Raw genomic sequence first — 27634 nt, 5'->3', positions numbered from 1 at the left:
CCAGTTTATAAAAGCCCTGTTTTTTTCTCTGAGCACTTGGAGTTGTAGCATCTATAAGCAACAAAATCATTTCCAATTCCATGAAACGAAAGTGGTCTGTGTCTGGCCTATCTATACAGCACAGGGCAGATTCATTTACTAGATACAGTAAGCACACTCACCTCCCATCGTAAATCCGGTGGAATGTTTCTAATCTGAAGTTTTCTGGTCCTGTAAGAGGAGAGAGAAAGAGCAATTGTGAGATTATTAGCTCTCTTAATGCAGATTTTAACAATTATATTTACGAATTAAGAAAAAAAAAATATTTTTAAAAGATGTAACTAACAAACGAATGTTGGAACCCGATGAAAAATACAAATACTTCCACCAAATCAAGTTACATTACATTCATTACATTGTGGAGTGGCAAGACTATTCTTTTCCAATTTTAGCAGGAATTAATGCTGGAAAAAATTACTAATGAAAATCAACATATTGAATTGATTATTTGTACGACCAGCTTGGGAACCACACACTTAAATTGTGAAAAGTAATGACAATTATTATTATTATTATCACTATCATAATAATCAGTAGTAGTATAGTAGTAGTATTTATTCCCTGTATAGCATGCCAATTAGTATGTTCAATTGAACAAAATGCTGCTAATATATGTTATAATTCCTATTTGATATGATATGACACACGGATTCACTGCTACTACACACAAATACAACAAAGAGTTCTTCTGTCTGCTCATGTCTTCTGATTTGTGGATCTTGAGTCCTGCCTCTCATTCTCAAATAAAACAAATGGCACCAAAAGCCACAAGAACGCGTTTCCTTTAATACCTCCCACGCATTTTCTTAGGCAAAATATGGCATCAAGACAACTCAGTCAGCAACAAGGTGAAAAAAAAACCCCCACCAGAATGACCAATACCATTCAAGTAACACTCACCTTGTACCATTATACGCTATTTTTGGTAAGATCATATGTATTTTATCCACTTTTTTTACATTTGATATTTCACAAGGATGACAAAATTGAACCTTGAAACATCACAGTAGAGCTAAGGCTGAACAAAAACAGCAAACAAATAAGGGAAAGGGATATGTAAGACACATATAACCAAGTACAAAGTGGCTAATAAAGTGAAATGTGGTGAAGAAAGAGAGAAGCAGCAGTAGGGGTGAAGGACAGGGTGCCAGCATGAGCAGAGTGAGAGAAAACGGCAAGTGGAGATTGAATGGGGATATTGAAACTGGACACTGATGACTGTAGTACGCTGCCAGCTGTCCTGGAACCATCCCAGTGCACGGGCAAGAGGAGGGTGAGAGAATGGAGAGAATCAGAGGAAAGCGTGAGAGAGGAAGCAATAAAAGAGGAGCAACAGAAAAACCATGAGACACTAGCATAATTTAAAAATGAAAGCAAATAACAGAGCAAGGGAAAGTGCATAAGCTGATAAGGGCAAAAACAACATAATATATTGTACTACCACTCCAACATAATCCTGGTGTGAAGCAGCAGGACACTCAGTATAATGGGGACATGCTACAAATGCTAGTCAGGTTGTAATGTCATGTGACTTTAACCTTGCACTAAAAGTCAAAGGCTTCTAAACCCTTGCTGTTGTACACTAGAGCCTCTAGATGGAGATGGCGTGCAGAGGAACAAGGAGGAAAAGTTCACATCAGGGGTCAAAAGGGAGGAGCTCACCTCTGTGCTCTGCCCAAGTCCTCACTAGAGTTTGAGAAAGGGTTAAAACCAGAATCCCTGGTGACCTCTGAACCTTGGAGTTCAGACCCACCCACTGGTTGGAAAAACAGAATGATTTACTCTCTCCACCCTTCGTTGCTTGCTTTAGGCTCATTGCAAATGCCGGATAAAAGCATGTTAAAGTCCAAAAAGTTCAAAAATGACCTCTGTTTTAAAATCTATACAGCATGCGTGCATCTCAGTTGTTTTTCAGAAAAAAATATCTCGGCCACTGATCTGATCTTGGATCCGCCCCTTAAAATAGACTCGAACAACATGTCGGCGCTCACAATGACGGCCATTTTGTTGGCTTCCTTGTAAATAAGCCATCAGATGTGCAAAGTAATAACAAATAAACCTATTCTGCATTCACACATGGTTTTTGTGATACATATTTTATATGTAACTTTAAGATAGTGTCTAATGATTCAATTTAAGACCATAAGCTGGATGTGCCAAAAAAAATCACCAGTATGCTCTGGTGCTGATCAATGGCTCTCTGCTATCTGCACACATCCCCCACCCTGATGCTTGAACAATCCACAGGCGTGCACGTATACACCTCCATCCCCCTCTCGGCCACACACGATCCCTGGTGAACCTTTGCATCATTGGCTGTTAGACCAAAAACATCTCTTTTGCTTTACACAAACAAGATGGATGGAAGTTAAGGGGTGGAGAAGGACTGTCTTTTTGTGTTTTCCTCTATTGTTTGGGGAATGGGGGTGGAGGAGCCGCTCTTAATTAAAATTTCAAAGTTAACATTTGCATATTGCTTCGGCTAATGAAACGAGCACGACCCTACCAACTTAAAGCCATTATAGCCATCATGAAACCTGGCATAAGACAAATGACTGACTGCTGGCACAAAATATGACGTTAGTGTACAAAAATTGCTAAACAAAATTTTCAGTTACAAATAAAGTTCTTATTTCACTCAATGCAGAGGCAAGAGCGCATTCATGAGAAATTAAGAAAAAACAAAACATACTGTTAAAATGTTTAGGGAGCCGAGAACATTTAATAACCGACTCTAGAGAAAGGCCTTGAGTTATAGTGAACAAGAACAACAGAAGAACGAAGAAGAAGAGAATGCACCTCTTGAGAAGGGCAAAGGTGAAGGCTCTTTAGAACACCCAGAAGTAAGAGGAGGGGCATATTCAGTTTGCTACAGAGGAGTCATTCTGTGCTATTGTCCTATTGCTGGGGGCAGGGTCAAGCAGAGTATTTCAAAAGATCAGGGCTTTGGTCAAAAGGCTCGTCAATCAATCTTAAAGATTTTAAGCAGAAACCCAAAAGCCGACATGCACAAAGGTATAAAACTGCACCCACAGAGAAGCTCAAGTTGGAAGATACTCTTGCATGTGCAAGGCTTTCCTCTCATATCCATCTCCATTCACGATTCTTAAAACCCTCTCTTTCAAGCTACAGTAAAAGCCATCACACTTCTCGTCACTGCTGGTGCAGACATGCAGGCACACACACATACATGGCGCAGGCATGCAGACGTACACAGCCTACGCCCTTTCATGTTACGAGAACATCCCGTTCCTCTGTGTGCACATGTGCACTCCTACTCACACGCACGCACCATGCAGCTCCCACATACACTTTCAGTAAAATACACAATGAAGCCATGCACGCACACATAAGCAGGTGCATCTTCAAGAAGCCGTTACAGAGGCTCACTGCCCTTGAGGCCCCTTTGGTAATGAACATGTGAGGGAGCCCACATGCATGCAGGCTGGTGCATGATGGGCCAGCCTCAGCTGTTCTGGAGGACTCAGCAGGTCTCACCATCCATCAGCAACATGCACACACACAGACAGCATTCCATCGCTCCGAATTATAAACACGCTTTCAGACAGGGCCACCGCATGAAGTGCAAACATACACTTCTCTGTACACACCCACTGAGCCAACATTTTCTTCTTTATTTATTTAATGAGCAAATACTTAACATCTATACAAAATGGTATACACTATAAATATGCCGAATATCCATGGCGATATATATATTTTTTAATACAACTCACACACATTAGGCAGTCAGCACTCCAACCCTGACATATAAAATGAATGCACATTTAACACTACACACCCACATGGGCACTACACTACTCGCACTACTATTCAGTTAAAGCTGCAGGAACTGGTCTGGATTTCAAAATGTCTGCTTTTTGAGAAAAAATACATAATCCATAGTGAGGATTCCTAACTGCAATGCCAAAAAAGCACCCTCACAGATAGTAGAGATAGGAGTAGGTGCAATGTAGGAATACAGTTTACCCAATTTAAGGTGTAACCGTACACCAAATCAGCCTCATTTTAATATGGAAGTTTTTTTTCCTTTTTCTTTTTGACAAGCTTTTTCACGCGTGTGAAACACAAGGATGGTGCTTGTGAGATTTTTCACACCACACTCATTCAACTTCACACGTCCCTCTGAGATTAAAAGACTTTTTTTTTTCCTTCCAGACAAAATGACAAATTTACAGTTAAATCCTTTGTCTCCAATATGCCTCAATGTACAGGCATGAGAGGGAGACTTATACTTACAATCACATCATTCACAAAGTGCCAGTGGTGTTTAGCTGCCTACTCAAAGGGGTCTAGCTAGGTGTTTGCCATGAACCTCAAGTGTCTACATTCTTCCCAAAACATCATATTGTCGAGGGAAAAAAGATGACATAGTATAACTATAATGTTTAACTATAATTTTAATGCCAATACGCTGTTAATACAATGAACGACTCAATGTTTTTGCCAATTTCACAGAAATTATTATTACATAACTTAACAGCACAGACACAATGTTGTTTTAAGACCTTCTGAGATATATATGGTTTTTCACCTCTCAGCTTTATTGGAAAAAAACAACCAATTAAACACATTAACAGTATAGAAAGGTGAAAGGTTAGACAGGAAACTAAATGCACAGGAAGTATCCTAGTCAAGAGGTGCTGTTAGCATAAATCACCCATTGCCTTGCCACTTCCTGTAAGCCGTTTCTCATTCAGCCAATCAGCAGTAGTAGTTTAAAAGAGAGAAAGGAGGTACTGACAAAAAGGCGGGGAGAAAAGGGGGGAGGGAGGGAGAAACAATGAGCTTCCAAGACAGAAATAACCATTCCTACCCCTTCCAAGTCACCCAACACACAAACACACTAAATATTACATTCTCCGGGTAAAAACACACACACACAAAATCATTTTATATATTTGTATAGTATTCAATTCATTGTAATTATTGCACTTTAATGAGCTGAGGTCAAACTGGCTCCAGTCAGCCTACAAAATGACTGCAATAACGAAACATGGAATTCATCAGTCAATATGGCGGCAAGAACTAGGTACTCCTGACAGACGTTTACACTGATCTCTCCTCTCCCCCACACCTTCCTTTTTAAATATCGTGAACCAGGATAGTTATGAAAAACTACAAGAAAACGTACTTCAAATTTCTGTGTGTGTATGTGTGTGTGTGTGTGTGTTCTATTTTGTTGTAGCACTCCTAGTGTGACTGATTAATTGCTTCATAAATGTTAAACATTATAAATTTATAAAATAAGTATATTGGCATGTGTATGCACATTTGAAATATTTTCACATTTTTTCCCTACTACTGTTTGATATTAGCTATAAAAGATAGAAAATGCAGTCAATTTTAGCATAGTTTTTAATTGCATAAACTATATGCTTGAAGGAACAAAAATAGCATTGCAAAACTGTGAACAGCTAGAAAGCAAGGACAAAAATCTTTACAAAAAAACAACAAAAAAAACTACATTATAATAATATTAATTAAAAAAATGAATATGGAGAATGATGCTGATCCTAGGGTAAAATAAATAATTACAATTCCACAATTTTAATTTCACAATTTATATATCTAAATTAAGGAGGCAATACAAATTATTTTGTTAAAAATGAAAATATTGTGGTTAAATATCCAACTATATAATATTATCCAACCATCAAGATAGTTTATAGTAGAATTTGATGTGGGAATGCAGTCCTTTAAGACACAAAAGCAAATTCACCAGGGACTGAAGAAAATCATGCATTTAGGATATTAAGTAAATATGTAGTTCAGTATACAAGCCTAGCAAGTTTTCCCAGTCCATACTGGAAAATTCTGTGTGTGGTATAGGCGGGGGGAGGTGATCTTCATAGCCTTATACCCTCCCTTCCCCTCTAGCTTCATAACAGGAGTCTATGGACGAAAACTCTAAGCTGATTGTCTAGGTGAAGAAGGCAAGCTTAACCAGAGGTTTCTCAAATCAATGAAAATGTACCCCCGAAGCCTAGTTAGGCAATTGGATCACAGTCCATTATAGGGGTGGATGAAGGGGTGACGCACATGCACACAAATAGTGGTCAGAACTTCAGCAGGAATCGTAATCCAGGATAAAAAAAACTTTAGGTTATCCTCTCTTGCTAATGGTGAACCATGTAAATTGGTGAAGAAGGAACTTTTGGCCTCAGCAGCATTCCCTCCCCCTTTGCCTTATATTTTTTTTGCATTGGTTCTACCTGATAGGCCACCATCCCCCACCCAGCTATGCTTTCTTTTTTTCACCCCATCCAATGAAGAGGTCAAAGGTTATTCCACAAGCTTGGCAATCAGGGCATGCTGATACAGCATTAACCCTTTAGAAGCTTAGAAGGTGGAGCCTAACTACAATGGCCAGCTTTCTACAAGACAGGGAAGGCTAAGGAAGTCTGTCCGTTTGTGCATATAAAATCCACATGTGCAAATGCTTAATATGGACGAGAATGATTCAAGTTCATCTTCCATCTGCTGGAGTTTTAAGGTTTGGTAGCACGTAAAAACTTTATCCTTATCTGGATTTATACTATAAATAAAAAAAAACAAGCAAACAAAACCTTAGTCGAGAATATATATTGATCGCTATAGCTATTCTTAATTGATAAAAACAAAAACTATTATACATTTTTCCATAATAATCAGAAGAAATCAAATCAAATTTTATTTGTCACACACATACATACAGGGTACGATATGCAGTGAAATGCTTTTTTATTAATAATTTAATTTAATAAGAATATTAATACATTAATATTAATGACAACCTGGAAAGACAGTACTTTGTCCCAAAATTACAAAGCTTTTGGGAAATCAGAGCTTGCTCTAAAATCATGACTGCAGCCAAAACTAATTAAAAAGCATGAAGCTAAATCAGAGATGCTAGCTACAACAGCCGTGCAGATACAAGTGTAAACATGCAAAAAGGGAAAGGAGGGGACACTTAGCCTCTTTTCTCCAAGAAAAGAAAAGATGATAGATAAAGAAAAGATGATAGAAAATTCCATATTGTCCAAATAAGGTAGTCCAAACCGTTTGATTATTGTGAGAGTGGGAAATTGCAGTCACAAGAAAATGATACATGGAAAAAAAAAGAAGAAGAATTAAGATTTGGGTATGTACACAACATGCAACTTCTACAAAAACTGAGGCAGTCGATTTTAAATATGTTTATAAACTCCAATAGGATAAAAGCATAATATTTCAAAGTACTTACTTATTAGCCTTGTTCTTCAATATTGCAAACAATTGCTCTTGGTATGGCACTATAGTTTTAGCATTTTCTGTTAGATTTAGATTTTAAAGTGCCATCTACTAAAATCAAATTAGAGATTTTAAATAAGAAGCATCCCTTCTTCTACACAGATTTGTAAGTACATCTTGATATATTAAACTCGAGCACTAACCTGATAAATGCAAATGATTACCTCCTCTTAGTATTTACATTCCACACAATTAGATCAGTCTTCTTATCAAAGGAAAACACTTTCAAAGGTTAAGTAACTTCAGTATACCTTCCACATATTTCCCCAAAAATACAGACTTAAAAAAAATCCCAGATGCACAAAATTTTATTTTCAGAACACACATAGGTGCCTGTAATGGCCACACACACACACACACGCACGCACACGCACACGCACACGCACACGCACACGCACACGCACACGCACACACACACACACACACACACACACACACACACACACACACACACACACACACACACACACACACCCTTTGTTATGGATGATACCTGTTGGAAGTACAACACTGCTATTATTATTGCAGTGTCCCTTTTAGACAGCCTTTGCCTTCAAACTGCCCATTCACACTGGTAGTTGTGTGAAACATTAAAACATCCACAAGACAATTATTTTCAGGGTGATATCACCAGCATACTAAATAGTGTGGTAAAATATATAGCCTATGCCTAATCCACAGCAATGTACAATGTGAGTACAGTGTATGAGAAACATCTGTGTGTGTGGGGGGTGGTGGTGGTGGAGTCTGTAAAATTATATAAAAAAATAAAAAAAATTGACAAATATCACAACTTTGCAGGCATGATATGAGCTCTCCCAATGAGTTGAACATGTCAACCCCTATGGTCACAAATGCTTATGACAACCATCACATTACAATGAGCATGGTGCAACTTGCTCAACTGTGGAATGCCACTGCACTGGTAACTAAGGGGGGTGGAAAAGGAGACCAAGGCCCTTCTGCCGTATTATCGTGTGGAAAAACTCCTCCTTCTCCCCCTCTTTCCCTTTTGTCTTGGGAACTGTGGAATTTGGTATAGTATGGAAGGGGTCCCCAGTTCGTTTACTCTTAGCGTTGCATCTCGACCTTTGAACCCCGTTGGGGGAAACTCAAAGGTTGAAAGGGCAACAGGCCAGGGCAGGATAAGGTAGGGGGTTGTGGTTAAAACCAAGTGATGTTTTACAACTTCTAGGAAATATATGTTTAAGTTAGCAAGGGTATAATAATAGCTTTTATTTTTTTATTTCGCTGCCCAATCAGGTGTGCAGTATGACTCCATATATTAAACAAACATGACTTATTTCAAGGACTTTACTGTTACATGGTATGATCACACGCACTGTGTGTGCAGAAGTGACCAATAATATTAAATAGGGGTTTAAAACGATGAAAAGCAAAATTGTGATGTCAGGAAAAAATGGGACTTTATCGTAAGGCGTGAACAGATCCATGTACCGTGTGTGTACATGTATGTATGTATGCGTGCGCGCGCGCACGTTACATAGAGGAGGGGGTGGGGGATAGTTGGAAAGCTGCTCATGCGCATGCGTGTCCTCGGCTTTCCGTTTGCTTAGGCGGTGGGTCGGTTGTGGTGGGCGCTGGGTAAAGCACAGGCCGTTAGAAAATAACTCTCCGAATTCCTTTCTAGGTTTAAAAGGCGATGTAACCTTGCTTCGGGTCAAAGTTCACGTTCTGCTGCACATAGCAATGTATGAAGAGATTGTGTGATAGTCTGTTTTCTAAGGCGAGTTACAAAAACCCCAGGACACACTGCTTTACAAGTCCTTATCGAAAATATATCTTTCTAATTAACTAATCATGAATATATTTTTTTAAATAAGACAAATCAGGAGTCGTCTCTAGATTCATACGGTTATGATGGTTGCAATAGGCGCCGGTGTGTAGAATATACCGAGGTACATGCAACATTAGATAGAAATGTTGTTCATTTTAGGCCTATAATGATGTTATGAATGATATTAAAACAAAACGCAGTCTTGTCTTAGGCCCGCTGTCTCACGTGCGCCATTTCGTGAGTGTGGCGCGAGAACTAAAATGGCATCAACTCGCTTATTCAACCAGATCTGCATTCTTTCGGGGCAAAATCATGCAAGTCGCCACGTAAACCAAAAAATACTAACAAAAGTACGTTTGCTATTAACATTCTTTTGTAATTCTCTATTGCAAAGTAAAAACTACACTCGACGGCACCTTGTAAAGCACAAATAAATAAATAAAAACAATCTTAATCGTGGATCTTGAACATACCATGTTCCGATGCATTTTCTTTGCAGAAGGTTAAAAGGGATATAATCAGGTGATCCAACATGTTGAATAAAACAAAACTAGTTCTCGTCGTTTGTTCGTTACTAATCCTGATTACAGGCAAAAGCACATGTACACCACACCCAACCAGACGACGAAAAAAAAACTTTCATACCAAAATCTTATCAATTCCCCAGGTTAGTGTAACCTACCACACTAACTCAGTGCAACATCAGCTATTTGTTTAAAATTTTTTATTGGTCTAACTTGAAGTCTTTTTGAGAGGAATGGGATTAATGAATGAAAACGTCCTGTGTGTGTTTGTTAAACAGGAAACAGTGCACCACAGATTTAGGTCTATATTCTGTATCACACTGTATTTTGAGATCACATACTTTTACTCCATTTCACACGTCAGGCTGTAGAAGTTTGCAATAACATACAACACAGTAACTGGTGGATATTAAAATACGTTTAGGCTTCACGACCTCGGCACGTGTAAAGCCAGATTTTCTGGTTTATTACAACTTAAGATGAGCAACGTGCACGTCTGAGAGTCTGCACTCTTACGTAAAATTCCGTAGGTCATTTAATTTTACTTGATTTACATAATGCACATAGGCTCCACCTTTCTTCTAGATAAACCACGCCCATTCATTTATATAGTGCCAAATATCCATCAAACTCATGAAATTACATAATATAATGTAATAGGTAGTGCATGTAATTCCCAGCACCCATAATGAACCATGCAGGTGGAAGGTAACAAGGCGCTTCGACATCTTAACGACGTGTTTTTCCCCTGAATCGTCTCGCCCACAGGTGCAGCAGAACATAGTCTTAACCACATACAAGATTCATCTTTTAAATTTGTAACGTTTATAAGTATTGGCTTGCGTCAACTTGCATAAGCAATATAGTAGCAAAAATAAGACATCATAGCAGTAACAACTTTACTAACTACTAGTCACTAGCAATAACGCATGTGCCGCTCATATATGACGATAAATTATATACATACCAATATATATGTACCAATAATGTCGCCGATCATCAACAGCACGGTTTCGTTCTGCCCTGGAGCAACAAGCTAACGAGTAATGTCGCCTTTCCTGGGTTAAGTAGCCGCAAATGAACATGATTTAATCTGCCATATATTAATTGGCGTCACCAACTTGTGTTACATTAAATAACAGGAAAAAAATAACTAAATAGTTAGTTGCCCTTCCCCATGTTAATCGAAGAAAACGAACAAGCAAGCAAGTAAGCAAAGAATGAATGAATAAGTAAAAATAGCCACCATCTTCGGGTAACTTTATATGAGCTTGTTGTTAAAATGTATTTTTTAATTAAATATTAATTCAAAAGGTTTTAAAATAAATTTACGGTTTACTGAAACAAGAAGCCTTTTTCCTTAAAAGCAAGACACTACATATGAATAGTGTATTCACACACACACACACACACACACACACACACACACACACACACACACACACACAGATATTTGAATCAAATAATTTTCAGTGAAAACAAACGATAAAGACCTTTAGACTTACTATGAAGGTTATTGGAATTTCTTTAACCAGTACAATGCTATAGGCTGTTAAATTAAAATAAAGATAACAATATTTCTGCAGTTTCACTGTAAGATCTAACGTAATTTCAATGGATCAAACGTGTACAAATATTTTTCAATGCAAAACAAATCCAAGGGAAAAAATGATTTGAGGAAACAGTTTTAAACCACAACGTGACTTCATGTGTTTTCACTCTATTGTGTTTTATGTCACATACACGAGCATGCTAGAAAACCGAATGTTTTCTGTTTATAAACCACATCAGGGATACATGTCCTCAGGTTTGAGGAATATTGGGCGGGGCTTTGTTTAATTTAATAGGGCAAATTTAAATACGATGGTGTGGCCGCGAGTGGACAAAATGAGTTAAAGAACGCTGTCCGAGACGTTTTATATTTAATATTACAGTAAGAAGATATCTTATAGATGTACAATTTATCAAATAAATAAAAAAAATACAGAAAAATAAATAAACCTCATTGGCGAGACCAAAATTGTTGCTTCTACCTGTAGGGTCTTGACTTAAAGGTGTTGATCAGAAAGTATAATGTAAAAGACAGCAATTTATTTAGTAATAGACCAAAGAAGATAGTCTTTATAAGTAGAGTAGGTGTATTTGGCTAAATAAGAGTTTTTTTATAAGACAACAGGCCTACTGTAAATCAATAAGGAAAAAAATACTATAAATTCAAATTCAAATACGTATAAATTCAAATTAAACCAGCATTCGGGCAAATAAACCAAATTTTGGGGTTAAATGGTCAACCTCGCCAACACCAAGGTAAATCCACTATCTGTTCTGTTCAGTAGTCTTGCAAGCAGAGAGGATAACAGCAAGCGACTATCCACTCAGCCATTTTAGAGTGTAAGCAGCCATATTCTCATGACAACGCCCAATTACCCACAATGAATCGCGCTTACATGCGCGCGCGCGTAAGCTACTATTCTAGGCACATACACCATGAAGACTTTGTTTAGCAACCATGTCAGTAGTGCTTTAATTACATTCAACATATAAATGTGTGCATTACGTCCTTTGTGGGGTTTTTTGTTTGTGTGAAATATTAAAGCTGCTGCATTGCATTGTGATTGAATGTAGGTATTTTTAAAGAATCAATAGTAAAAACATGGTATCCAGACACACACCATAAAAAACACTACTACTAGTCTGATAGACTAAGATTTTTTTAGTACATTTGTCGTTAAATTTTTCGAGATTATTGAAGGATTATATCAGTAATCAGTGATCCAGTTATGCTAAATCAAGATGATTTTCAAACTGTTGAAGAAATCCCACAAGGCAGCAGTGAGTGCTAGGGGGAAAGCATAAGAAGAAAATGTGTTGTTTAATCTCGTGTCTCTGCAATGCTCCACCGTTTACGCAGCGCTGTGCATGCACAGAGGAGAAGGGGAGACCTGCCTTCATTCATAAAGTCACAGAGCTACTCGAGAATACTACAGCAGCGTGAAAAAGGCGGCGCGCGCAATCACGGACCCGCCCATTCCCCCACACAGGAGGGGTGTGTGTGTAAAAGTAGAGCGCTATAGAAACGTGTGCATCCACGCTCCATGTACTACCGAATAAAAATACGCTGCCTTTTTTTCCACTCTCACAAATCAAGGAGCTTCTAAAAACTGCAATGTAGTTTTAATGATCATGTAGCAATATGTAAATGCCAACACCCCTACAGATTCTAGGTTATATCTAAACCCGAGTGATTCCTAACATAAGAGCAAATGAGCAATTTTATTTATTTATTTATTTAAACAAGCACTTAAGGATTCAAGCGAATTGGATGCAAAAGTTAAAGTAAATCGGTGGTTACGGCTGGTTTGCTTTCTAGAAAAAAAGACATTGGTCATCTCTTTATTAAATGGTATAATCACCACTAACCATTTGAATAAGGTTCCCCCAAACAAGATGGTAACCCAGTGTTACAGACTTAATAATAATAATAATAACAATAATAATAAAACATTTAAATATTGGGCGAGATCTGATTAAATCTCCTCCAAAAATACTTTTACTTCAAATAGATCACCCCACTTTTTAAGAGTCTTAACAAATCAGAGAGTAGCCAGACTATAATATATATTTATAATAATATTGTATATAATATTCCTGAACTTGGAGTAAGAGCATGAAAAAGATAAAATGTTTTTTCACAGTGAAACCCTTAACCCTTTGGCAAAAGTAAGTGTCCTGAATGAAGACATGGGTGGAAAGTTCTTGATACCAAGTGATTAAATCACACACCAACAACAATACAAAATGTATGGGAAAAAATGGATTTATTCAGTTTAAATATTATATTATTCAGACTCTTTCACACAATACATATCCTCTGTATTCCTCTGGTGAATAAAGTTTAAGAATATGAAACTCCAATAATTATATTATAAAACAAGCCCCACACACACACACACACACCTTTAAAAAACAAATCACAAAAATATAAAACATTACTTCCACCTGAGAATAATCAGATCACTATTTTCTGTTTAAAATAGACATAACAGGGAAAAGAAGACTTCAAGACTTGTTACAGGTATATGCTGGAAAAACAGATCCATAATATATGTAATTTCACATATTAGCCAAACAAATTAGATTAATTTTTTTAGCACAAATAACCTCTAAACGTTTAGGATTAAGGAAATAGAAAAATGCATGTGCATAAATAGTACCCATATTTCCCATGTTCACTTGAAATGTACACAGCTCCCTAAAGTTATACATACATTTGTATGTTAAATCTCAATGTGTATTTCACGAGAGGTAAAACAATCTTCTTAACAGCATGGAGTAAACCCTCATTCTTGTAAATTAGCAAATGCTTAGAACAGCAGGGTCTTCAAATGTTATATGTAGCCAAGTGCTTGGGAACACCAACCTATCTGCCTCTATAGCACTCAGACATCGCTCATTTTTAAATGCTCATATTACAGCTCATTCCTGCATGTTAAAGATCACTGTCTAGCACTGTCTGGCAATGTATCTACTTACACTACACTGGTTATACAGGTATTCTGTTTAACTGGTTGTGGTGTGTTCAGCTTTAAATAGGGTTAGAATGAATGAATGAAAGATGTGTATAACTTGTAAAAATGCTGAAAAGGAAACTGAACATTGGACTGTTTATTAAAATAAATAAGTAAATAAATAAATAAATAAATAAAAATAAGGGGCTTGAGATCACAGTTATATTACTTAATCGTCCTTTGGTCAACATGAGAATCTGAGAATGTATAAAGCAGATGGCAAAATTCCATACATTAATTTTTTTTTTTTAAATTTATTTAAAATGACACAGTTTCAAATCACATACTATTGTTTCCAAATTTGAGGCATAAGTTGTACACGCACAATACATTTTTAGTAGTCTGCATTTTAGTTAGTCCTTAAATTTCCTTATTGTACGTACCAAATTACTTCTCAATCCTATTCTCCAAGCACCATTATTTTACATTATAGGTATCAAATTCCTGCACACATGCAAAAGGGTCCTATAACTTAGCAGGCGCCATGTTTTAAGCTCATGCAGTGATCATGTGAGGGGAACTCATGATGTTATATAGGTTTGGGTTGGAAGGAGGGAGATTTGCAGCATGGGTGGAGGTTTGCTGGCCCTTCCCCCTCTCTCTGTGGGTTTAGCATGATGGAGTGTGTGTGCAGAAAGAGGACATAGCATGATCAGACCAGCACATGCCTGTTTGGAAGCCATGTAACACAACGGCTCCATTTTAACTGATTGAGGCCGAGTGGGAGGGTGCTGCAAAGATATAAGGGTAAAAAGAAGAATTGTAGAAGGAAGGAAAATAACCGCTTTCCATTGGTGATATATGGTCCTATAGGGTCTTATGGCTTGTGTAAATAGGAACATTTTAAAGAATAAGTGAACAAAAGAATACATCTCACTAAAGCATTTTTAAACCACCATACACATTAAAAAAAATTAAAATCAAATAAAAGACTGAACATTGAGTTTCATGTTTTCAAATCTACAGCAGGGGCTGAAGTAACTTGTATTTGTTCTCAGGTTTTGTTAAGAACACTAAAATCATTACACATATCACTGATGACTGAACACACCTTGGAGAAATAAAAAAAATATTATTATAATTTAACGATCTGGTGATTTCTTTGAACAAAAAGCAGGTATAGATAGATCCATAGATCTACACGGGTACAAAGCAAGGAAATGCTAGTTGATATCTACAAAAAATGCAAATAGTATAATTGACAAACCATGCAGAAGATGTTGAGCAAATGCAGTACAAAATCTGTGTGTATGTATAAACATTACACATAAAAATGAAAATTAAGAATATTTGCACCACACACACACACACACCTTACAGTCTGATCTTTGAACATTTATCCCAAACATTTAAAATCCACACACTATTCAAATACTGCTAAACAATCTCTGTCCTGTCTCTGGCCAATACAATAAAAATTAATTATATACCAGCATTGCAATAAATAAATAAATAAAAAAAACATTAATAGAAAAATCACATCAATTCAATGCAACACTATGCTAATTCATAGCTTCACATTTTTACAAAATACCCTGTCAATTTGCTATTATACCAAAATACCAGATCAATTTGTTCTGGTATCAATGAAAAAAAAAAAATAGATGTATTTCGAATTTTGGGGTTCTCCTTCAATTTCACTCCCATCCTCAAATAGTTTTACATATGGCATGGTCAAAAAAAAGTCAAATTCATATATGGATAAGTTTTAATAGCAATTGTTCCTTTATATCCAATTAAAATTATACATCAGCTTGGCTTTACAACAGCAATTGGATGATAGAAAGAAAAAACTATTAGAATACACTGTCTTGTGTATTATACATTTAGCATGCGTTTCAGACTTTCATGTAGTTGTATTAGTTTTGTCTGAGCTACTGTATTTCCATGTATTACACCAGGTTCTTGATGAAATTATATTTTATTCTATGTTTATGAGTTAAGTAAGGAATGACAAAAATCCACTTGACTTAAAATCAACAAATTGTATCACAATTCAAACATCTAACTCTCCACACATTTATAGCCAAGTTAAATGATCTGTTCCCAAAGGATACAATGTACATAAAAAGGTCTAAGGTCTTTTAAAGTGTATTTAAAAGATGAACAATATGTCCAAAAGCACCTTAAAGTTCTTAACAAATACCCTTAAGAGGAACTCAAATTAACATCTGAAAATGATTATGTGAATTATTTGTTTTTCCCTGAATGTGTAGCCCACATGTCAAAGTAAGAGAAAGTGAAAGTCCCAGTCAAGATTAAATAATTAATTACCTTTTACCTTTCTATTGTCCATCATGAATTCTCAAGCTATGTCTAGAAAACCATCTTTTCCTGGAAACAATTCAGATTCATCAAGAGTCAACAGCATGCATGAAACTGCAAAAGCAAAATCTGCATAAAGCTATACTTGTAGTTCTTAGACATTAATGCAAAGTGTGTCTCCATCCTTGATTCAGTTCATATATGGTGATCCTTCCACCATATGCCGGTTTGACAACACATGCTGAACAAATCCATGTACTACTATTACATACAATCATAAGAAATCAATCATAAGGAAATCCAAAATAGATTATAATTATTACAAAAATAAATAGATAATAAGTAAACCCTATACATGCCACACTTAACAGTACAACATTTATTTGAAGTTACATGTATTGTGTATTCAAATTGCACTGTTGAAATTAGAAATTATATGTGCAGAATAGTACGTAATTTCAATAAACAGAAGTATAATAATGAAAAAAGAAAATCACAGTGGAACAATACAAAAATTCACAACTAAAAAGGATGTCTGACTACATTATATAACAATATTAAACAATATTTAATTTTTTTAATTTATTTTAACAAGACAGCTGACTTTGTTCACATCATGCGCATCTAGATCGCTATTATTAGTCACAGAATAACAAAGATTTGCTTAGTAATATGGCTTGATTTATAAACTGTCCTTGACACAAAGAATTATGCATTAAAATATAGTGCATTATGTATTAGGCAAATAAAATATACTAAGTACATTTTTGTGGCGTGGTACAAAGACAAATTTTAACTAGAATATCTGAAATCATGCTGCCTCAATTTAAACACAAATGCAGAAATTTGGGCTGCAGAAAATAAGTGAAGCAGAGATTTAGGAATATAATAGAACAGTTAGGAAAAAAAGCAAAGTAAAATTTCATTTGAATATCTTGACATCAGGAATAATATACCAGAAAGACACCTAAGGCGTGTTCAAACCAGACTGTTTGCAAACTTATCCTAACTGTGTGTCTGTAAACAAAAGCTCCAGGTCTAATTAAAGAATACCGTCTGACATTCTTATCTCATGTCAGCAACACAAATAATTTTAATCACTTGTTAATGGCCATAAGTGTTGCATTTTGAAACAAACAGTTTGCTATTAACAAAATTGGACTACAAACTTATGCAAGGTACTCTAACTGGTACAACTACTATTTCACACGTCCCAAAACATTAGACATATTTTTTTTTAATAATCAATGCAGTGCGATTACACCAAACTTTGTCCATGATTAAAACAAACAACCAGCTCAAACATCAAGAATTCAGTAATCTTTGTCTATTTGATAAATGCAAATCCCACAAGATCACACACTTCCTATAGAACTGAGATTGCAATTGTTTAAATCTATTGGATTAATCAGTAAATGTACTACATTGAGGTACAAATTCCAAAAAGCAGAAAAGATAAACCTGCAGCAGCAGAGATTGCAAACAGTGCTCTCTCTACATCACGAACCTGACTAAATGTTCACTCCAGGTTATATTAAACATAATAACCAAGAAATCATGTTAGGTTTATACCATTTTAAAATTTCATGGTTAAGATTCTACAATCATATTGTTGTTCTCTGCTTTAGGTCATCATTTCCTTTTAGTTTCAGTATCTGCGTTAGTAGATGCTTTGATTTGCCAGAATGCCAAGTCTGCATTCTCAGATAGGAGGAAGGCAAGTACCACATAGTAGCTAGTAACAAACAGTAACATATACTAGGACCATGACATCTGAATACTAGAATAGGTAGAACATTTAAAACAAGCATTGCCTGGTAACACTATAAAATGTGACCCTTCCATCCTGTTTCTGTACCCTTCAGAGACTTCCTGCCACTGGCATCTTTTCTCTCACCTATAGGTACATGGTAAAACTCAGCTTTAAAAAGTTACAGAATTTTAAAGTTCAGTGTTTGCCCTCCCCCTCCTTGGCAAGTATTTACAGTGTATGCTTTCAGAGAACCCAGTTCAGCAGCAACACAATGAGAGCTGGAGTGTGTGTGTGTGTGTGTGTGTGTTTGTAGGGGGGTGTCCTAGCAAGATGCTAAAGTCCTTAAATCAGAGGGAAAAAATACATATAGATATTATTTTAATCATTTGAGATCATCTCCTTTAACCATTTCTTTCCATATGCAAAATCATTTATGAAACATAACAGCTAAATAACTAACTAAAAGCACTTATTTAAATTTCTATATATTTATGTCAGAACAGCCAACAGTGTTTTCATGATCTCCAAAATGTATTTCATCAATTTTCTACCTGCAGCAACACAAAGCAAATAAAACTGATTTGATCCAAAACAGTTTTTTAAAAGATATAAACAATTAATTAACAACATTCACAGGTATAAAAACCATAAACACAAACATTTTTCAACAAGCCTTTTCTAAATCTTTTTCACAAGGCTTACCCACAGTTTACAAATACTGTACAACATTTACCCTCATATTTGTGGCAATATTCCCCCCCCCCAGGGACACCTGTTTGACATGTTCTCCGAAAAAAATTATCTGGTCATTCTGCACCAACCTGAAATTTCTCTTAGTATGTAGAGAAGCTGTAAATTTTATTTCATAACAGCTTTTGACCTCATTATAGTGTGTATATTTGACTACATATTGAGCTCTAGTATTATTATTACTATTACAGATAGTGTGCAGACTATTATTCAATTATTTTAGTGCTTGCATATGTGGAATGCACATTTAAGTAGGCACTTGCATACAATCCAAAGATTTAGAGAAGTGAAAAGTTCTCCATTACTGTTTCTCACTGCTTCCTTGAAGTTTAGACACGAACAAATGCCTAAAAATCACCACACTAAGTTTTTTCTGTCTTTACTATTGATGCTTCTACACACACTCTCTATATATACACCCATTTACCTTGTTTCATGTTTTTTTGTTCCTCCCAAAAAGCCTGCTTGTTTGTAGGCTACATGCTGGTGCCATGTTCACCCCACATACAAAATAGGACAGATGGGGGGAAAAAAAATAGGGAAGGGGTTAACAGGGAGGACAGTCAGAAGCATATATTTTAGCCCTTCTGCACTAACAGCATCTAAATACAAGTATGGAACAGATACGTCTTTCATGTCTACAATCTTTAATTGCTTTCATATCCGCACCCAAAGCTCCAGTCCTCATTTTGAGACAATCCACAATGGCAAAATAAGGGAAGCCCTGGAGGAAGTGTCATTGTACAACGCCCCTACAATCCCTATACCCCTCCCCCTCTCCTCTTCCCTTGCTCTTGCAGTTCTACTCCTCTCCAGAACAAGCAAGCCCACAGAGTCACACTGGTCAAATGACCCAGCTGAAAACACACCTACATGTACAATCTACTAGCCTGGTATACATTTTGCTACCACATGGAACTAAATGATATAATTGCTAAACTAAACTGCTAGAAAAATAAATGCATTTATTTTGTGTGGGTTTGTGCCTGATGTTCTAGCTTCATTATGTGAAGCTAGAGCAAAAGAACCAGAGAAGGAAAGAAAGAGTGCAAATATGTATGTATGTATGTATGTGTGTGTGTGTGTGTGTGTGTGTGTGTGTGTGTGTGTGTGTGTGTGTGTGTGTGTGTGTGTGTGTGAGAGAGAGAGAGAGAGAGAGAGAGAGAGAGAGCGAGAGCAAGAGGGGGTGGCCTCTCATGCAACACAGTACACTGCTTCTCAGAATGTGCACACAGGTGTTCGTGGTTCCTGATTGGTCGCTCCCCCTCTTGCTTTAGCTCCTCCCCCTGCCTTCTGTAGTACTATGATCACGAATGGAGATGGAGAGGAAGAAGGGTGATAGAGAAAAAGAGGAGGGGGAGCAGGCAGGCAAATGCTATGGTTTAAGACTGCCATTACCCATGTTCACTGCACATCTTTCAGATAACAAATCTGAAATATTATGCAGTGGATAGGAAAATACAATATGGGTATAATATGCCCATAATATAATATAATATTTCAAGCAGAATCTTGATTGGAACGGTGTACACGGTCAATATAGCCAAAAATACCATAGTTACACTGTGATACAAGCTTTTATTTTATTGCATATCAAAACTGTCACTTAAACATTAAATTCCTCTTTAAAGAAAACAGACCAAATCACAATCTTGAAAAAATAGTTTCTGCCCCAAAAACACCACCTTTCCTGCTACTCTCCATTATAAAGGGCAGTCTAGAACTACAAAGACTAAAAGACAGATAACACTTTATGGAGACCTAGAAATGAAATGCACTTATATAATTAATGACACACACCCACAAAGAAACTTATATGGACTAGCATACCAAATCACACATTCCTGCACTGACAAGCATCGTTGATTACCTTTTTCTTCTACAAGCACTGCAGCAGTGCTTTTTCAGACTTTTTCTACACTTATCCAAAAAGTATCAATTCAACACTTATCCAAGAATAAAGTCAGGTAGCAATATGCAATGTTTCTTCCAAAAACAAAACTGGTTTAGTACAAACAAAGTATAAAATGTCCTAAATGCACATCATACTTGTAAAGCAGATTTCTTACTATGTATGAACGCAAACATTTTAGTAGAGGTTCAATTACTAATGGTCAATTCACTACCCAAAGTCAACATACTTCTATACTTATTACAGGCCAATTATTTTGTCAAATCATTAGACTTACAAATCAGTAGACTAGAAGAATGCACTAATAGTGATTTTTAAAACATTTGTCTAAAAATTATATGGTATAACTATATGGGCTGATCTCAATACACTTCTAAGTAACTGGCTGTCAACAGGAGATGTGAGACAACCCCTAAACTTATTTCATTTAAAAGCCTTAAATGTAAAACGGTTCATGTAGATAAAACAAAGCATAGGAAGGCACCACGTAAGAGCATGTGACCACTGCCTTACACTCCTGTACATAGTGTGCATATCCACATTAATTCCTCAAAATATTTTGTTCTAGTCTACTTTTGGCTGTAAGACACAATGATTAGTAGGCTCAACTTTTTAGTCCAACTGAACGCATGTTTGCAATCATTTGAATGTTAAAGGCTTTATTTACCAATGCCCATTTCTCTTCCCACTTCAGAATACTCATAGAAGACCCATGTTTGCATACAGAAGAGAGACACAATAGGAATAATCTCTACTGCTTCAATGGCCTTCACTGTCTCTCTCTCTCTGACATATACACACATGCATTTATATTTATTACACACACACCCCATAGTCTGTTTTCTATATTATACACACAGGTAAATTTGCTAACGGTTGAGTCCAATTTTCCCTTTTGTTGTTTTAAGGATAAAGTTTTCTTTAAACTGATATTATATTTAGACCACACACGTATGTGTGAGATATATATATATATATATTTTACACACACACACACACACACACACACACACACACACACACAGGGTACATACTAGATAGTATTCAGCACAAATACATCTTAATGCTAATCTTAATGCTAATTTGATATAAATTTTCGTTTCTGGCTCAAACCTAAGCCAAAATGGCGGCGAAAGAGCGACGATACCTTTGACCTAATTATCATTCCTCGTCTCCCTCATACGAGTTTCTTGTGTCTTTTTTTTTTGGACTACGTTTATATCAAAAAATAGGGATGAAGCGTATTTCGTATGAATGTTCACACTATGTGCTTTAATATCCATAAAAACCGAAAACATGAAATCTTTTTCCCACTTCAGTTATAATACATAGGGTCTATCAGATAGCGAGCACAGCAAAATGTCTTTACTACTACTACTATTAAAGATAGTAAGATGAAGAAAAGAACATTCATTCGACCTGATTTTTTTATTTCCCCTGATCATCGTACGTGCATCAATATAAATGGATTTCTAGACATTCCCACATAGTCCTAGGCAGGCATGAGCCATTCATGTGGGTTTCGCCACACAGGGCTGCATTGGCCGCCATTTTCTTATTTGCTGACGTTAGATTGCTTACTCGCAATGATGGCGACCACGTGTCATTTCAATCTGGCTTTAAATTAAATTAAATTAAAAATTGAAGCCAAGACAGAGCACGACGACAAACGGTACTTTTTCAACGGTATAAATATACTTTATACAGCACCACATGTAACTATTAGCATCAACGTTTAGATGCCCAGGTAACTTGAGTATTAAACAAGAACATATTCAGTAAAAAATTTATTCAATTCGCCGACTCGTGTTGAAAATTGTGGGCGCCTGCTTATAGCAGACCTTCAACAGCATGCAAATAAATAAATTCATTAATTAATTCAGTGCCCACTATCAAGCTTATAGGTCTACCTGTTCATTGGCACCCACTAGATGTGATTGAATAAGGCAAATAAATAAATAAAAAAATAATAATAACCTGCTGTGACTCACATTGTATAGACGGTCTGCTTAAAGGCACAATCGCCTATTGGTCACATAACTGCGTGTTCCACACTTGCTTAATTTATTAAGTGAATCAATTTTTAATGGCTATTCCAGTTTTTTAACGGGTTGCGAGTGGGGTGAGAAAAAGTGGGTATGGCGGATTTTTTCTTTTTAGTAAACACAGTCCGATAGGCTGTTGGAAAGTCCTTTCGCTATTACTATTAAACCCATGGTAGACCCAGTTCTAGCTTCTAAAAGATCCCAACAATGTATCTTCACAAACCCACCACCATATTAACAGCCACACATTAAGCTCATTCTACGAGCTCTGAACACAACACGTATACATTCAATTAATTTATTGAACACTTTTAGATTCTCATAGTAAACAAACTGCTAAACATATGCTATCACAAATATAAGGAGCAATACGAAGAAATGTGAAATTGACTAACACAATGCACCCAATTCAATATTTGAGCCGTATCAACTTGATGATTGCTTTTTAAAGCAAAACGTTAGGCTATTATTCCATCGATACTTAATGCACAACAGATCAGAGTTTATGACTCAACAAAAGATCCTTCGAAGCCTAGGCCTTACTTCAGACCAAGGCCTTTCTGAATGTATGAAACAGGAGTAATGAAAGCACTGCAGTAAACGGCAGCAACAACATCGAGATTATTTTATGTAACAAATACAAAACCAGAAATAGCACCCAAACTTAAAAGAAAATATTCCTGTACAATCACGTGATGCGCCTTTCAGAGCCTACCGTCTTTTGTGCTTCAACTATCAAACGCTGCAATGTCACAAAGCAGACGAATCGTTTCTTGTCGATATGGAGAAAATCAGTAAGGTGCAATGAAACAAAAGTTAAAGGCAGTAAGCTATATTTCTATTTTTTTTAAAAATCCAACAAAATCAACAAATTTGACAGCCATGAAGAATAAAGCAAATGAACGAAACATATCTCTCGTATGTAACCCATATACAGTACAATGCATACATTCATGTTTGCAGGAACAGAGCAAAGATTTAAAGTAAAACCAAATACCTTTGTTTCTTAGGGACAGAATGTTCTACTTCAATTCGTTTGCCGTGAAGTTCCACTTTTCCTAAAAAAAAAATAAAAATAATAATTAAAAAAAAAAAAAATCACAAACTGAGGCCACCGAATCCATTCATTTGGTCTTCACTGCATATGTTAGCTATATTTAACATTTTTAATGCTAGTAATTGGACGTATTACAACCTAGTTTACTTTCAGTGTCAATTAATTATTTAAAGAAAAAAAAGAACTACTCTACACAGCTATTGAAGGGCTATAGGTTCACATGATTTTCTTTGAACTGGGACAAAAAGTTAGTAATAAACACTTTTGACAGAGTTACTCTGGTTAAAGCACATTGTAACATGCAACATTTGTTATACGTCCACATTTCACTGGACACATGGGCTCTATAGGCTGTTCTCGCCATTTGTGTCATGGACGTCAGAGATTTTAGACTCGATGTTTAATGAACCTGTATGCAAAAACTTTACAGACACTGGAGATTATAGTTAAACATATGCTAGTTAAATACGCCTTCTCAGTCTACAGATTGTAAGACTGCGAAAGCACAGCGTAGAGAACCCACATATCAATCACATGCAACATATGTGTATAAGCAGAGAGATATTTTATACATGGACAAGAAGTATACATGTAGAAATCAGCGTTGCATTTAGCTTTGTTATCTTCGAAGGTGGACTCCATAGCCATTTCTTTTACGTGGTTCTACAACAGGCCTATAGGCTACATGAAACGTGGTTCATCTTACTATAGCGGCCTATTAGCCAAAAGGGGGAGGGGTGAGATTTCACTCTGTAGCTGGACTTGGTGAATTCTACTGAATATGAAGACAGGTTTCAGAGCTTCTCGCAAGTACATTTACATTCATATTACTGCTGTTATTAGCGTAAGCCTCCTACTCAGACAACACTATACGGGTAGTACGACCAAGAAAAGTAGGTTGATATAGCTCATATTAAAAGGTCTTGGCTTGCCTAGGAGTATAAAAGTTCTTTTGCACTCCTTGACTCAAAGAAATGCCCACTTCATTCCTTTACACCGCAAAGAGCAGAAATGTATAGGTTAACGAGTCACAGCCCGCACCGTTTCACTTGACTCCTGTGAATAGCACTTTTGGAAAGATTTAGAAATAGTTGATGCATAGAGCAACACGAGGAAAGAAAAAAATGGAACAGTAATTCTTTTAGACTAAATTACTTACCAGAAAATGTTTCAATTGCTTTCATAGCCCATTGGTCGTCCGGGCAATCAACAAACGCGTATCCCGTTTTCACAAGAAACTGCCCAGAGTAAGGAATCTTGTAGTCTTCAAATGTTTTAACCAAGTCCTCTGCGGTCACATTTTCATTCAGATTTCCAATATATAGCTTGTTCATTGTGGAAAAACAATTCAATGCTTCCTCCCGTAAAAAAAAAAAAAATCAGAACTCAAAAAAAAAAAAACTTTTCTACAAACCGCGGGCTATTTGTCAAAAATATATATATATACACACCGAGAATGCTAATAAAAAAAATGAAAATCACGTGTAAATTTGATCGAGTTGCAACTGAAAATGAAAGAATTTCGAAAAAAAAGCTTAAAAGAATACGGGGAAAGTTCGCCCAACTGTAACGTTGCAGCCCGATGAAGTCCGGTAGCGAGTGGAGGCTCCTTGATTGTAGCAATCCTGGCGAATTTCCTGCTCCGTGTAGCAAACGGTATTGCTCCGTATTAATGTGATGGTGGTTATGGTTGAATAGTGGTAGAGAAGTATGGCGGGATCGCGAGAATTTCTTTTCTCTCTATCTGCCCCTCAGCGTAGAGCTGTACCCTTGCACTGTCATACAGATCCTACTGCCTGGCGACGGCACCGCCTCTAAAGCGACTCGAATTTACTAATTTTTTGTTTGCAAAGAGGAAACCACGTGGTCTTTCGGAGTAGCTGGCGAAGGGGCCGGCCCTCATCGACGTGTGTGTGAGTGTATATGTGTGTATAGAGCACAGCAGCAGATGGGCGTGTGTTGGGCCAGCTAGTCCTTCTGTGCAATGGGCTTTCTTCACTAGCGTGCAGTAGTAAGCTTGTGCCCTATCACGAAGTCAACATATCTATGGGTATTGCATTTGCATGTAGGGTAATGGTTGAAAGTCAGATTTCTTTTGTATAGCCCAGTCGCTGTTTACTTTTTTTTTTTTGGATTACAGTGAAATGCAAGCTGCTGTACAGGAATATGAGGCCATAACGTGTTAAAATACTATCAATGTATTTATATAATAAAAAAAATTCTCCCCATTCATATGTCGTATAGCTTATATAGCTGTACACGCGTGGGTCTCTCCAGATTGATCTTGGGCGCGCTCCCTGAGCCGTCTGTGGTATCTTATAGACTAAATGTTTAATAAATGAAATATTTCCTGTATTTTTATTTTCTTTTTGAATTGGTAAAAGTCCATTTAAGTAGTAAAAGTTTATATGTTTGTGAAAATCTGTAACATTTTTGAACTTCCATTGAAACACTGAACGGAAGCAATGTATCTCGAACTACAGTTAATGATACATAAGTAACCATCCGCTGTTTGATCTGTGCTGCACAATTCAACGTGCTTTCTGCATGTAATGGAGAGTTTAAGCGGCTCTGCTGGAGATTTCCAGCAACATACCATAGCCCATAGGCTTTGACAATCGAGTCAAAATGGAGGGCTGTGAAAGTGCACGGCCTGCTGCTGCTGCATCCCGCCTACCATCAGGAAGTGAGCGAATCAACTGTTGCACAAGACCTTCAACATACGGACTGTGTGTTCTGTAGTTTCTCTATGCTACTTTCCGTGATATGACACAAAAAGTGATCATTAACTCACGTGGCAAAGCTATGAGTCAGTAAACAACACTGGGAAGCTTTAGTATAATTCTTGGAGGACTTGTACACGTGGCGGCAGCACCCCAGCCTCGTTTGAAAGAAAATGGCCTCTCGTGCTCCATGAAGCACGCTGCTTCACCGCTTGTACATACTATGAAAACATGAGCTTCATACATTTTCATAGTCCGCTGTAGTTGCCACTCCCACCACCCCGTCCTGTGTAATGATGCAGCCGAGATATCTTATTTACTGAAAGCAAAATTCTTGTTAAATTGGTATTCAAATTACACTGTTAACGAGGTGAATTTGTTTAGCCACAGCGCGTATTTTACCTACAGTTTTGACTTCTACACCTACTGTTAGGTGTTGATAAACAGAATAGAATTATCATGATACATAGAGGCCTACATGATATACATGATATGATACGAGTGAACACTCTCCCCCAAACACACACGCACGCACGCGGGGGTGTGCGTGGGTACATCTCTACAACTTTACACAACTTTAATGTAAACAAGAATGCAGAGATCTTGCTTATGAAACATGGTTTCATATGCCAATCAAAAATGCCCAGATCGATTACTTTCGTTCCTGCCCCACCCCTTCAGCAGATGGTTACCTATGGACAGGTGGATGAAACAAATAGATAAATATTAGGCTAGTCAAGAGGGTTAAATATACAGCTGTTTACAATAAAGTTTTTGAGTGCATGGATACTTGGAAATGAGTTAATCACATAGTGTACTTCCCTTCCTGGATTTTTTGGTTATTAATGTCTCATATCAAATACAGACCCTTTGTTCTAAGCAGAAATGACAAATGACTGTCTTGCCC

The 27634-nt window shown here is 36.8% G+C and overlaps 1 protein-coding gene across 3 annotated transcripts in view; it reads right to left on the bottom strand.

The window, feature by feature from the left end:
* The window catches only part of igf2bp1 (insulin-like growth factor 2 mRNA binding protein 1), a 37318-nt gene extending 11129 nt beyond the window's left edge, over window positions 1–26189 (bottom strand). Inside the window, exons 1-3 of one of the 3 annotated variants that reach the window (XM_027139093.2) lie at window positions 25164–26189; window positions 23945–24005; window positions 162–210 (exon numbers count right to left, since the gene is read on the bottom strand). In XM_027139093.2, coding sequence (XP_026994894.1) covers window positions 162–210; window positions 23945–24005; window positions 25164–25338 — 285 coding nt within the window. In that variant the 5' untranslated portion in view covers window positions 25339–26189. Of the gene's footprint in view, window positions 1–161; window positions 211–22893; window positions 23898–23944; window positions 24006–25163 lie in introns of those variants that run through there. The other 2 variants (XM_027139092.2, XM_047800798.1) reach the window with 2 other exon arrangements.
* Between the last annotated feature and the right edge of the window lie 1445 nt (window positions 26190–27634).

The sequence above is a fragment of the Tachysurus fulvidraco genome, chromosome 15 (assembly GCF_022655615.1).
Source record: "Tachysurus fulvidraco isolate hzauxx_2018 chromosome 15, HZAU_PFXX_2.0, whole genome shotgun sequence".
In the NCBI taxonomy this organism is placed as follows: Eukaryota; Metazoa; Chordata; class Actinopteri; order Siluriformes; family Bagridae; genus Tachysurus; species Tachysurus fulvidraco.
The sequence above is the reverse complement of the archived record's forward strand: the minus strand, read 5'-3'. Positions and strand labels throughout refer to the sequence as shown.